Source organism: Lepus europaeus, chromosome 1 (genome assembly GCF_033115175.1).
Source record: "Lepus europaeus isolate LE1 chromosome 1, mLepTim1.pri, whole genome shotgun sequence".
Taxonomy (NCBI): domain Eukaryota; kingdom Metazoa; phylum Chordata; class Mammalia; order Lagomorpha; family Leporidae; genus Lepus; species Lepus europaeus.
Genome location: NC_084827.1, coordinates 149,296,800 through 149,312,195, shown reverse-complemented (window position 1 = coordinate 149,312,195; position 15,396 = coordinate 149,296,800). Strand labels below are relative to the sequence as shown.

Sequence of the window (15,396 nt, the reverse complement as noted above, 5' to 3'; positions counted from 1 at the left end):
TTGCGAAGTATACAAAGGACTTCTCCATAAGTATATGTGTGTGTGTATATGTATATATATACATATATATATATCTTTTGACTATAAAATTTCAATATAAAAGTTCAAAACTACACATAAAAATCTACTGATATAATAACTATATGGTTATGAAAAAGTAACTAAAATATGAGGCTATGGTTGACAAGAGCCGTCCACCCAAACTGAAAAAAAAAAAAATCTACTAAGTGGAGAAGTGAAAACTTTTTGTAATCCTCCTCCCAGCTTCAATTCATTCCAAGGGAATTAGTAGTCATCACAATGGCAGAATGGTGTAAATGCTCTTATATAAGCTTGCATAATACTAGCTTAAACTTAGATGGTGTTTATTAAGCACTGAATTTTTTTGTTTTATGTTATATATGTAAACTGAGTTAAAGCCCTTAAAATCCTTGTAGCAACACTCTCTTGTAGGTACTATGACTTATGCCAACCACACAGATGTGTAAACTAAGCTGGAAAGAAGGTAAGCAATTTGCTCAAAATCACAAACCTATACCAAGTGGCAAAATTACACGGCAAAGCAGGGTTTTGTTGCAGAATCTATTCTCTCAATCACTAAGCTGTCTCTTAGAAAAACATTTTCCTTTTTTGTTTCCCTTTTATCTGTCTCCTGGGTCTTTAACTGTGATACAAATAATAATTAATTTAAATGCCACATAAAATATCAGGAACACTACATTTAACAGATGATTTAAAGGGTTTTCAATGAAAAATTTGACAGTGAGCTATTCTGGCTTCCTACCCAACTTTAGAGACTAACTTCCCCTGCAAGACACAGTTGTGCTTTAGGCTATTGGAGTTGAGTGCATGTAAGCTGCCTAGTGTCCTGTGGGCTTGGTTTTTCACGTGAGAGGGTGTGGTATGAGCATAGTTGGCCCAGCTTGGCTGTAAGCACAGGCATTGCTCAAGCCCAGACCTCTGACTGACCTCGATAGAAGCTACTGTGTCTGCACTGAACACACTATCCCTCGTAAGCTTGTATAGGGAGTTCATGGCATCTGGAAAGTGAGAGCTTGAGTAATGGCCAAGTTTAGGGAAGCCAGAGTGCTTGCTCAGGAATGAGTGCAAGTCTGTGCAGAACAATGGCTCTTGAATTCTACTTCTGCTCACATTCATGTCAAGCCTTAGCCAAGTCTCCAGAGGGGAGGGTACTCTACCGCCTATAAATATTAAAGCACCTCTCTAAGATGTTGGATATTTATGAGTATTAACATTAAAACTATATTTTATTGCCCTTTCTCATCCCACTGATTATTTATTGTTTGAAAAGATAAATACAGGCAAGCAATTGACCTAACAATGGCCTATTCTTGATTACACATCACATTAAATATAGAAATTATAAAGAGGGCACTTTGTAATCTGTCCTTAGCATCAGCAAAGATGGTGCAAATGAAAAGGTATGTGGCTTAGCCTAATAGATTAATGCAAACCACAGGTTACAAGAGGCCTGGAGTGAGCATGGTGGATCAACACTAATCCAGCACCAGAACAGACACATGGAATGAAGCCCAAGACTTCTGATAATGTCTTTGTACCTGCATATTCCTGAATGGGGTGCTTTATACACAACAGGCAGCTAGTCTCTGTATGCTATTAGTGAATAAATAAATGGAGGATGGAGTGAGGCAGGGAGGGCTGTCAGGCAGACGAGGTGGAGCATGCACGTTCTTAACATATGATGAGTAGCTTCCAACTGTTTGCAATCCACAGTGAGAAATGCATTTGGTGTTGTATCCTAATACTTAGCTACACATAACCCTATATACGAAGTTACCTTAAAAAGTTTGTGGAAAATGAAATTAACATACATTTTAATGTAAAATTTCTGGAAATCTATGTGTAGTTTTTCATGATACAGATTTTCTATGATCTTTCTTCTTCTTCTTAAAGATTTATTTATTTGAAAGGCAGAGCAACAGAGAGAGAGGAGGAGACACACAAAGAGATCTTCCATCTGTTGGTTCACTTTCCAAACAGCTGCAATAGCCAGAGCTGAGCCAAGCTGAGGCCAGGAACCTAGACCTCCATCAGGGTCTCCCACATAGGTGGCAGGGGTCCAAGCACTTGGGCCATCTTCCACTGCTTTCCCAGGTGCATAAGCAGGGAAGTGGATGGGAAATAGAGCAGCCAAGACTTGAACTGGCACACCAGCATGGGATGGTAGTGTTGCAGGCAGCTGTTTCATTTGTTGTACCACAGCACTGGCCCCTTCCATGAGATTTAAATTTTTTTAAATTAATTTTCATCTTATTTGAAAGGCAGAGAGAAACAAGGAGAGATCTTTCATTCCATTCACTGATACATTCCCAAAGCACCTGCAACATCCAAGGCTGGGTTGGACCAAAGCTAGGATCACTGAACTCAATCCAATTCTCCCACATAGGCGGCAGGGACTCATGAACTTGAGCCATTGCATGCTGTCTCCCAGCATGTGCCTTAGCAGGAATCTAGGACCATACCAGATACTCTGTGGGTGACCCGTGCAGTGATCTAACTACTCAGCTACTTGCATCCCTCCTCCAAAAACTTTTTGAAGACCTCCTCATACATACACAATATATACATTTATACAGTCAAAAAATACAAAGCAATCTTTACCTTTATTACAAGACACCTAATAATATTTTCTAATCTTTTGCTATCCTATTTTGTTAAAAAATGCTTAATGATCTCACAAAATTGATTTCAAGATATACTAATGGGCTATAACCTATAGTCTAGAATAAAAAACAGTACAACTCTAAGCCCATGCATGCTTTCTGAGTCAGAACTGGGTTAGAATCCTGGCTCTGCAATCTTATTACCTATGTCACCATAAGTATGCTTCCATTTCTCTGAACCTCCAGTGTCTCACTTGTGAGACAGATTGCTACCTCACAGTACGTCTGCCATTTTTCTAAAGCACAAATCTGAAGCATTTGCACCCTATGGTTCCCTGATGCCTATGAGCAAGTCCAGATATTTTTATCTTAGATTATCTGGTCTTCAACAACATGGCCTATGCTGGCCTTATCATTGGTGTCCTGCTGACCCTGACTTGTACACTACACTTCCACACTTCTAACAAATCCCTCAACATATCATTTTTTCTCTTTGGGTCTTTGTGCATGCTGTTCTGCCCATGTAATTAATTTCTACATGTTACATAAGTCACATTATAGATAACTTCAAGGAGACTTCTTTTACCAGCAGATATGCATTCAATGCCCCTCACATGTATTCCCACAACATCTTTGGCTCACTTTTATCATAGCATATCACCATTACTATTAAACTACCAACTTCATCCCTTTGTTCTGTTCCATTTCATTCTTTTGTTTGTTTGTTTGTTTGTTTGAATGAGGAAATCCTTTATATCTCCTCTAAAGTTCTAAAGTAAACAGAATGAATTGGATGAATATATCATAAGCATCAAATTATTTTTTTGAAAATATTCAAATCAATGCTTACATTCCAGCTTCAAAAATCAGAATAACTTTTTGGAAAACACTGCTCTCAAATGTGCCACTTATGATCAGTGGTTAAGGATGGCGATGGTCTTGGAGATGGATGCTCACTGAAACTCACCCTACTTCCCTAACTCATGCATAACAAAGGACACGGTTGTCTACATTTGTCACCCCTCACAGCTGAAATCAGAGGCTGACATAACTAGCATAGTCCCAAGGGCAGGACTCTTAGGAAATGGAAAAAGTTAATGAGAATATAAAGTTTTACACAGACGGTATAGGGAAAAGTGGAGGGAATAGTATATCAGTTACTATCAGCACTTATCTGGTCATAGAGATTCTTTCATGCAGAAATTCTCATAATTGTTTAAAATTCACTTACAAATTGATTGTAATGTGTTCTAAGGGGGGGTGGGGGAGGACTGATTGCTTGTTCAGCTGATGAGTTAAATTTCCGTAGAAGGGACATTCATCACAAGGATCCCCAAACTGGTTGGAGATCACTTCACCTCTGTTTGTAGAAACTAAATAAAAAATCTTTAAGTAAACCATTGTATTCACCAGTTAAGTCCCTACACAGCTTCACAAAGTCTTGAGTCAGAAATAAGAGTTAGTATGTTGTTAAGCTAAAATAAAATAAACTGGAAAGATCACGAGAGGAAATGAGGCTGGGGACAAACATCAACAGAGGCACACGTTGTACATGACAAAGCTGAGGTCCAACACACACTGACCCTCTGAAGTGAACACTCTGTTGTGATGAAGAGATACCAATTCCCCTGCACTGCCCCAGTGGTACAAGACTCGTTCACAGTCAGCTGTTCACATCCGACCACAGAGCTTTCCTGTCGATGCTTCTATTCTTCATTGTTCTTATCTTGGAATTTTCCCAAACATGCTTTTTCAGTGGTCATGAAAACTGAGAATGCATATTTTCCAGTTGCTTTAGTTAAGTGATATTATAAGTTACTCCGATAAAAATATTTCTACCTGAGTTTTAAAGAGGGTCCACACAATGTTAACCTCCCCCAGGGAGTTAAGAGCATATGAGATTTTGACCAAAATGCTATATACATTAATCTGTAACTTTTGCATCATTAAAAGGGAGTGAAAGGGTAAAAAAAGAAGAGAAATCATCTAGAGGTAATCTAGATGGTAGATTCCATGGCATGGCTTCTAAAAGACATTAGAAATTTTCCTTTCTCTCTTGGACAGATGAACTAGAAGTGACCTTTTAATGCAGTCTTTGCCAATAAGTACTTGTTGGGGTCTTCTGGCAAATCTTTCAATGGAATGAACTTTACCCGATTATTCCATTCACCATTTGTCCCTTTTTCCTTCTTTTTCCCTAGAAAGTGAACATGAAACCTACAGCTGCAACAGACATTTTAGAATTATGATGCAACACGAGGAAGAGGCCCAACACTGGAGAAGACAAAGAAGGAAAAAGAGGAGGTGAGTCCAGGGCCACCTAAATTCTTCAAAGGGTAAGACAAAAGTGTCAGTTGGGATTTCTGTTGTTTACAGTCAAACAGTATCTGACGTGGCATGCTGTTGTCATTGACAGCTCTCGTGTGGCCCATTGAAATTGGGCTAGTCCATCCTGTGTGCAGGTGTTGGTCTTAACTATCAAATGGACATTCAAGTGACATCCAGGATGATAAACTCAGTTCTGATTACAAGTTTAGGGACATCTATTGAGTTAGGGCATTTAACAAACAATCGCCAATGTAGCACAGTGTGCAATAGCTGTATTATTCTATTATGCAAATGATATGGCTGATCTAACAGAATCTGAGCTGTTTTTTAATTTTTTTGACTTTTATCACCTCCTTTTTCTGTTTCTATTTTTGCTTCTGATGACTGTAACACACCAGCAGGAGTTAGGAATTAAACATTAACCATGTGACCATGAGACAGATAAAATCTAAAAGGATCAACAGCTATATATAATCAATAAGCTTCCAAAATAATTCTGTTTAATTCAATAACTTTCTCATTGTATAACCTAAGAATATATTGTAGGTCCAGTAATCATTCTATAGAGTTATAGTTGACATTTGTTGAGGTAGGCACTGGTTTAATTTCATTTAAGGCACAAACAGGAGATAGAAACTACTCTTGTTCTCATTTTACAGTGGGGAAACTGAGGCTTTAAGAAATAAACACATTTGAGCTAATGTCCTATAAAGATCAATACATAGCCTAAGGTCTTTCCCATGTTGAACGCATTTTCCGTTTCATGATTTTTACAACATGTATATACTTATAGTAGAACACATTATACTGTGACTATTTATTTATGAGACGGTTTCAACTATTATACTAAGGTCTTTTATAGTAGGATTGTTTTTCAGTCTCTTTGTATGATCTGTGGAATGCAATAGATGCTCAGTAAAAGTTTGCTACTCACACTAGTTGATATCATACTGGACAATCAAGTCCTTTTAACCAGAATATTGAGGAGTTTTGTGCTCTTTGTTGCTTTACTTTCATAGCTCCCACAAATCAATAGTAATTAAAAAGCAAATACTAAGATTCTAATATTACACAGGGCCACAGAAAGTCTCCTTTTTGCATTATGTCTAAATGAACAAATTATTTGTGAAGACCTGAAGTGAAAAACATTATCTCTGGGGTTAACCAAGAAAGTTTCAAGAAGTTTTCTTTCTTGTTAGAGTCATCAGAGTGGAAAATCAAGGGATTCTCACAAACATGGTGTACCTCAGTAGCAGTAGGATTTTTGCCAAACTCTTCCACAGTGTTCACAGATGGAGTGGAGAATGCAGACTAGACACACAGACTAGACTAACAGCTAACAGAAGATTTCAAAAAGTATTGATTAATGGATGTCTCTAGTGATGAGTTGCAGGGATTGCACTTGACATTGATCAACGATCTGATCTATGACATGGATGAGTCCACAATGATTAAATATGAGGATAATATAACCTATGAAGGACAGCTAATATATTGGAGAACAAAAATCAATACTTTGAAATATCTTTATTGGCTACAACAATGGTCTAAACTTAATAAGCAAATGTTTAACTTGGATAAAGAGAACATCCTACATTTAAGAAAATCACTCTAAAAGTATAGGATTTTATACAATACATTGGGGAATTTGGCTTGATGGCAAGTCAAGAGAAAAAAGTAGAAATTTTAGTTAAAAAGTATAATATAAGCTCATAACTGATATGAGTTTAGTCCACATTAATAAGTGTACAGGATTAATACAAAATAATGCAAGAGTTCCAATGATTTCTGTGCTTTTCTGACCATATTTGAAATACAGTATCTAGTCCTGTGTGCCATGCTTAGCACCGGAATCATAAACTCAATAGACCTAAATATATTCAGAAAATGGATACCAAGAGGGCTACAGGTATGGAGTATAATACAAAAAGGGACTGAAATAGCTAGGGGAGTTTATACTGAAGCGATGACTATGCAGGGAACGTCTCACGGTCATGTGCCATGCTTTCTGCATCCTTGTTAAGCCCAACACTGGCACTTGTTTGGATTCAGGAAATGTGTGTTAATGAAGGTGGTCGTAGTGGTCACTTCAAACATCCGAAGGTGTGCTACTTCAGTTTAGGTTCTATGTCCAGGTAGGTCAATCTATGATCCTTGGTAAATGCTACATGGAGACAGCATTTGGGTGGATAGAAAGTGAACATTTCTATCAATGAGAGGGTGAGTTAGACAGTGAGAGGGAGAGACAGAGAGAATGGTCTTCCTTCTGTTGGTTCACTCCCCAAATGGCCGCTATGGCCGGCGCACTGCACCGATCCAAAGCCAGGAGCCAGGTGCTTCCACCTGGTCTCCCATGCAGGTGCAGGGCCCAAGCACTTGGGCCATCCTCCACTGCCTTCCCGGGCCACAGCAAAGAGCTGGCCTGGAAGAGGAGCAACTGGGACAGAATCCGGCACCCCAACTGGGACTAGAACCTGGGGTGCCAGCGCCGCAGGCGGAGGATTAGCCAAGTGAGCCGTGGCGCCGGCCGAAAGACATCTTTTTGAGGGATTCTGAGGAGAAGATGCCACTGCTGAGTTGGGGAATAAGACTTGACCACTGATAGTCACATCAAACTCTCAGATTCCGATAAGCCATTCATTGATTCATCCATTGCGAAAATATTGATTGTGTATAGACTGCCTGGAGAACTGAGGAGACAAATGAGCAAAAGTAGGCCAGCTGCCCACTCTCTGGAGCCTGGACTTAAAAACAGTTGCCTCCACAGTGAGCTACATACACCTAATTTGGGGAGAGGTGAGGTAGAAAATACTAGAACCATTACTTATATTATGAGTTTTAAAAATCTCAATTACATTTATCCTACGTATATTAGTGGAGCAAGTATATGTCATTTGGAAATAAATACACATAGATTTTGGGGGTTTCACACCCCAAAGCATTTTTGCTGATAGGGTATGTGATGAAACACACTTGGCAACCTCCAATAAAGAATGCCAAATAATCACACAGGTTACAGCAAAACTACAATTGTGTCGAGTGCCACAAGCATCTTCTAGTTCCCGTACTTGTAACTATTCGGTCCTCATCCAATCATAAAGTTTTCATTGTTCACAGATGAAGAGGCTTCAAAACATTCACAGGAAACAAATTATAAGATCGTATACATTATCTATGAATATTTTGAAACCCTTTTATACTGTGAGAGCCCTTTGTGCACAGGGCACTACACTGGGAGACTGACATTAGGAACCCTAGTTATGACACTTCTAAGGGAGGACTTAACCCATGCTATGCTGAAATTCTGGAACAATCACACTGGGAGAATCCAGCCCTATGCTGTCCTGCTGGTAGGGATTTATTTTAGCCCTTATCATTTACAGATGAATCCTTCATAAGACAAAAGTTTATTCTCAGAAGAACCGGAAGTTCAGGGAGAAGCAAGGAAGTGAGAGCAATCACTCCCATTAGGAAGCTACATGAGCCACACGCATATGATATGTTCCTCTGAGACAGAACCACATGAACAACAGGGTGGGCTTTATACACTGATACTCGAAATATACAAAATTAAAATAATATTTAACCATAGGATATGTAAAACCATTTTTATAATCCTTTCTACAGGAAAGGAGGTGAGGTCAACCTACTTTTGTCATTTAACAGCCTGATGTTGAAACCTGCATGAACCCTTCCCACTCTGAACTCTAACTCACCTGTCTTGGCATAGAGTTCAACCTCCTCATGAAAGCCAGCCTGATTTCTGCCCACCTCTCGAGCTCTCCCAATTTGTCTCTTCCATTCATTCCTCTCGCTCAGGTTTTTGTTTAACTGAGTACATCATGCTCTCTTCCACCTCTGTTTTCACCCATGCTACCCACTGTCCTTCCAACAAAACAGAACCCCAGCCCCAGAAGTTACCCTGTGCCTACTCTACAGCATTCTTATTGCTTATTGTATAAGGCCATTGGACTGTGAGCTCTGTGACAAGAGCAGTGTGCCCCTTTTCCATCTGATTCCTTGGTGAGCTCAGTACTGAATTCAAGTTCTGGCCTTCGGTACACACTTAGTAAGTATTTGTTGAACTATATGCATGAAGGTGAGAAATGGCATCATAGCAAAGTTATTTTACTTAAGGTCATGCAGTAGAAACTGGAAGAGGACTGGAGGTAGATCAGATTCATTAAAAAATCAATGGATTAATCTGCTATTAATGTGTTGGGATCCCAAATGGATGCCTATCTATTGATATGGGTCCTGTTTCCATAACTGGGAAATGGGAGTTAGTTGGGTCCATGCTGTCTGATCTCGGGCAAGTCACTGAACTTCCAGGGATTCAGTTTCTGCATTCATAAAATGACAAGGCCTCTGAATTCTTTTGCTAGCCTTGAAATACTGAAGAAACTCCACAGTCCCATCTTGTAACAGTTCTGCTCGCTCTAACAACCAAGCTTATTCTGTAAGTTCTCACCTCCCATCAATTCTCTTATTACAATTTCCCCTTTGCTCCTACTTCTCTATTGAGATTGTTCTTTGTAAATTAGCTGATGGCCTCTTAGTAGCCAACTCCTCTTTTTAGTCTTCATTCTATTAACCTCCCCGAAGCATCTGAAAGTGGCACTTCTGTGGTATTTACTTAGCAACTTTCTGCTCATTTTAAGCTAACTTTTTGGCTTCTTCTTTTTTCTCCTGACTCCAATGCCAGCCTCGTATTTCAGGTTCTTGCCACCTCTTGCTATTGTAATCATATCCTAATTGGTCTCCCAGTCTAAATCGTCTTTCTTCCCTTTTGCTAGAAGAGCTATTTTCCCCAAATACTAATCTATTAGCTCTTTCACTAATTACAGCACTTTCAAGGCTCCCCTGGTCCACACACGTGCTGCCATGCATCCTGCAGAAGCCCAGGGCAGACAGCATTACTCCAGCTTAACTTGAGAACCCTTCTTCAAACATATTTCCAGACAGCTACTACTAATCAATAGGTTTCAATGTTAAGATGCAACCAATCCATTTATAAACTGACTGCAACCTAGTTGTCAGCTTCAATTCTCATCATTTTTCTTCTCAACTGTACTCTATGTTCTGGGAGCTTCTTTTTATTTAAGAAATACAACCTTCATACATTTTATAATTACAACTTTAGGAACATGGTTGTTCTTCCCACTGTATCCTCCATCCCAGCCCTCTTCCTCCTCTCTGGTGGCTTCTAAGCATCCCTAATATGTGCTTCTCTTTCAGTCCACTCTACTCTAGTACATAATTATTATGTAAGGAAAATAATTTCCCTACTGCATTTTGTCAATTCTTACTAATCTTTCTGGAGCCAGTTCAAATGTCACCTTCTTTTGGAGGCCTTTCCCAACTACCATAGGCAGAGTAAGAAAATCTCCCTTTTCTATTTACATTATAATGCAATGATCCATTTCCATGGGTGTTGGTCCCCTACTGATTATAATACGGACTCCTCTAGAGTCTGGAAATATAGTCGCCTTTGTATCTCCTCTAGAGCTTTCCCTAATTGCTATAATACAGTAGGTGCCAGATGAATACCTACTGAATGAGTGAAAGACCAAACAGATGGGTAGGTAAATGATGGTGCTCTCTAAGTGTAAATAGCATAGGTTTAGAACTTACAGCTCCTGCTGTGGGTCCTGCTGAGGACAGGGACACAGCAAAGGAGAGTAATAATAATATGATTCTAACAATGACGTTGATAATTGCAAACATTATCAAATGCTTAACTACATGCAAAGACAAAAACTGCTTGCTTTAAGACTCAAAGAACAAGGAGTAAAACAGTCTTTAAATGTAATGATTGATAAAAGTAGAATAGATAATTCCTAGTATAAAGGCTCCTACTCTGATCTGCCATCCAAAAATACAACAGTCTAAAACTCTACTGAAAGCAGCTGTAGATCATCTATTAGTATCTGCGGTCAGAGCCAAAAGTAAGACTGCATTACTCATATATATGTGTCTGGTCTGAGCCATAAATAACATTTATTCTTCATATCATTTTATAGTGGCTGCAATTGAGTAGTCTAAGAAATGTCTTTCTTGGTCAAACTTACATAGGTGAAAATCAGTTTAGGATTGAGTTTCCTAAATAGTCTTCCAAAGAATAATTGTAAGATCTTGGGCATCATGGTAATAAGCTTTTAAGTGACAAAATTTTGGGGTGCTGAGTACTGATGGTTATATGATCCTCTTAGAGACTTACAATGTACATTAGCATATTGGAAGGCAGGCAGGCAGGCAGGCAGGCTATTCCTGTGGCTTACCCTGGGATTCTCTATAGGTATTTAACTTGTAAACTTTTTTTTTCCTTCAACAGAATGCCTCATATTTGTATGCATATCCTCGGAATTGGTATAAGGAAATGTTCAGACTTGGAGGTTGCTAGAAAGAGTGCTCCTGCCCTGGGATTCTCACAGTAGACAGATGCAAAAACGATTGCTAGGAGGGTATCTCTGGTTTACGAAAACCAAGACTGATTACGCTTTGGGCCAGAACAGACCCATGCCTAGTGTTATGTTTTACGTAACAAAATTCACTCCTATACGAAAGCTGGGGAGAAAATACCAGGTCTTAATCAATTCTTTGAATTAGCAGCTTAGTTACTATGGCTGTATCACACGGTCATAGGAATTTATATTTTCATTTTGTCTCAAAGACAAACTTGACCATCTTTCTTTAATATTCTCAACTTGGAAGCCTGACAGTAAGGATTAAAAATTGCTCCTTCCTTCCCACTTGGTTATTGGAAAGGCTCTGAAAGGTAATCAGTCTTGTGAAGCTACACTTTACAGTCTGCATAAAAATGCCATGATTTCCCTTCCTCTCCCCAACCTAATTGAAAGTGCATAATATCACCCAGCTGGGGAAATGTAAACGGTAAACACACGCAATATATCATGCTATCACACAAAAGCTGGTTACTAATAGGGCCTGGGTGGTTGTCAGAACCCTAAGAAATCTGCAAAAATACATCTCCCTCCTTCATCTAGAAGAAGTCTTTGCGGCTACTACCCTTCTGCTTTCTACATTTCAACCCACAGTCAGATTAGAGCAAGGTCCGTCAACTCAGTCCTTGCATGTGTAACTGCCAGGGTCACCTAACAATGTCCATTGACTGAAACTCTCTTGGATCAGCCTTTGAAGAGCCAGGCAGTTTCCTTTTGGCAGGAGGTGGGGCTGGAATCACCTTGTTCCCTACCTACTTCAATTGTACTGACAGATGGGCCTATTATCTCTTTCCTTAGTGCTAAGCCTAAAGATCCTTGGCCTTGTCACCTCCCATCTCTCTCTACTTCATCAAATGCCTATTGCCAAGATTATCACCTTTTCTACCTCTGATCATCCATGAATATCTATACAGGGTCTCATTTTCCTTTAGTACAAAATCCCAATCTTACTTTTCAAAGTCCCTGCACTTCTCCAGCTATCTATAATTCCACTTCAATCACACCCACTTGGAAGCCATCATTTTCTCTTCCATGACTTCTCACCTCCAAGTGTCACACCATCTTCTTGAATGACTCTTTTATAATAAGGCCCTGAGGAGGAAGGACAATCTTCCTTCAAAGTGCTCCTCATTAGTTCTCTGTCACAATATCCCTGCAAAAATTGCTCCCTGTTGCACCATGAACTCTACTGCTACTATTCATTCATGCCACCTTATAACTGGCGATTGTTTTATTTTTGATGGCTGATACTTCACGGGTAGGTCAAAGTATAGCACTTGTCTAGGGTACTGTGTCATTTCAGTTTTAATAGATTGAAGGATATATTTTTATCTGCTTCAGCAGTACAGATGATTTGAAACTTACTGAATTAAAACTACATTCATCTTCCACTAAGTTATATTACCTGTCAACTGGAGCTGCTGGATGGTATGGCTTGTTGACCTTGGCATAGAGACCCTCTAAGTGGTCTCTCTCTGGAGACAGTGGACGGCCATCCCGAGGGTAACCAAGCGGGCCAGCCCGAGGAGGAGATGGAGGTCGAAAGACATTTGCTGATGCACATGGCTCCCGAAAGTGGTTCACTCTGGCATAATTGGGGTCCATTTCATCATCATCCATATCGTGCACTGATCCCATTGCACCAGTGGCATAATCAATAAGTCCTCTTGCCTGCTTTTCCCTTAGCTCCTGATGTTTTGCTCCAATCCTGAAAAATGAAGAAAAGGCAGCAGTGAGTTTCACATGCTTATGTAACAGAGAACTTTCCTGAATCTTTGGTAACTTTTCCTTGTCACTTTCCTGTTTACTCAAGATCATACCACGCAGAAATGCCAAAACATACAAGGATTAATTGTAGATGTCTGAATTTTATTTGTCATAGGACCTTTACTTGGATAGCAGTGCTGTAAGTGCTTTGACAACTTGGCCACTGATGACTATGCTGATAGCAGAATCAGAGGCTGACTTTCATTAACATTCCCTTCCTACAAGTGGAATGTATTTGTGGGAACAGTGCATCTTTTGTGTGATGATGTTATAGAAGTCTTTCTTGGGATAGAGATCCATATGACATAATCCATCAGAATCTTAAACATTTTTTCTATGATTTTACTGTTTAGTGCTGTAGAATGCCAGTACACTCTTCTAAATAAGAGCCTGCAAAAATTGATTTAAATATGAAAAAGAAATACAGAGGCTTTCTGGTCACTAAAAGCAGTGGGACTGGGGTAATTTATAAGAGAGTCTAAGTTTTTTGGTTACACAAATGGGGATCATTGTGTCTCATTATATAGGGGCTAGGGACAGACTAAAATAATGAAGAAATTAATAGGTTCCTGACAGAGATGAATTGGCACATATAAGTGAATTAAACACCATTACTGGCAGAACTCCACAGCACTAAAGCCTTAAGTGATATTACAAAATGCTACTGCTAATCAGTGCAACTATAGACTACTGAGAATGGAGCAGAAAAATATACTTAGGTGGATTCCAAATCCATCTGAATTTTTGAAGATTTGCCATTTAATTTGGAAAGTGTCAGATCAGCTCTCCTAAAGGCTCAGGTATGTGTTAAAATGGAAAGGTCTCAGGCATGGTGCTGGACAGTGGTGATCTGGATGGTGTTAGGAGGTCTTCAGCACTAATGAGGAAAGAGTGTGATCTTACTTCACTGAGCAAACAAAGTACATTCTGTACAAGATGGGGGAATAAGACAGTGCTGGCTCAGGTGGCTATAGAAAGAGAAAGACAAGAAAGAATGGGAACAAACCTGAAGCCCTGGGCGCAGAGAATAGGAGAGGGCTGTGGACTACAAATAAAACATCTATATACTCCTGGGGACAGGAGGCCTGGAAAAGTTAAAAATCAAAACCTGAAACACCTCAGGATCTTCTCCCTTCGAATGGAAATAACTCTTTTTGCACAGGGCAGCTAGTTTTATTTTGCAAAACATCAAACGCTTTGTACAAATCTTTAGAAGCCATACTTCTCTTTTGGCAGAACAACACTTTTGAGTAATTAATTAATTAATTAATTTTTTTTTTGTAAGAAGGAGGAGGAAAGAAACCAGAAGGAGAGAGAAAAAAAAGCAAAAATGCAAGAAGACCACAAACCAAACTAAACCAAACCAAAACCCCAAATCTAAAAGAATAAGAAGGCAGTAGAATAAAAGAACAGAATTTGTCCCCAAATCACAACAGTTGAAAGTAATTGTCAAGATACATGACCATATATCTCTTGTGACTAAGCTAAACCATGCACCTTACACATAAGTAATTAGAAGAATTTATATTTTTTTGCATAAGGCAGCTGAATCTCCAAGGGATTTTGAATTAAGATGAAAGGAAGATTACACAGTAGGGCACCCATTAAGGGGCCTTGCCTGTCCTCTTTCAATGCATGTTAGTCCTAGATTCACGGTTGTTTGTTTTGAATAATTTTTGATAAAAAAGATAACCTGCTTCATTCTGCAATGAAACAATCTTCCCAAGGACGGTGCAGACTCAATTAGCAGAGAATGCTTGCTGCACTATGGTGATAGGATGGATTTCCATTGCAAATAGAGCAAAGGACATCAATAAAATGAGGGGGTGGGATTCTGTGTGGCTACCACTACCTTCAAGAGAAGTCACTCAGCAGAAAGGTGAATATCTCACAGTGGCCATAAGGGGCTACACTTGTGCACTAATGGAAGAGGACAGTACCAAGCTTGATTTTCTAAATTCACAGAAATATAACACCAGTGTCTGTGTTCTGTGTTCCTTATCCCCTCATTTCTCTTTCTAGGATTTTTTTTTTTTTATTAATTAAGCTTGCTAAGAATGTAGAGGTTCTCTGGTGAAAAGTACTATGTAAATCAAAGCAGTACTCTATCTTGTATTTTTCCTTTCTAAAACAAAACCAAATTCTTCCTTGATCCTCCCTGCACCACTGAGTGTCTCAGTACTAATTTCATA

The 15,396-nt window shown here is 39.2% G+C and overlaps 1 protein-coding gene across 1 annotated transcript in view; it reads right to left on the bottom strand.

Annotated features, from left to right (window-relative positions):
* Nucleotides 1–15,396, bottom strand: part of PARD3B (par-3 family cell polarity regulator beta) — a 1,146,588-nt gene that overhangs the window by 168,425 nt on the left and 962,767 nt on the right. The window contains exon 20 of the mRNA XM_062190191.1: nt 12,843–13,145. Coding sequence (XP_062046175.1) covers nt 12,843–13,145 — 303 coding nt within the window. The remainder of the gene's footprint in view (nt 1–12,842; nt 13,146–15,396) is intronic.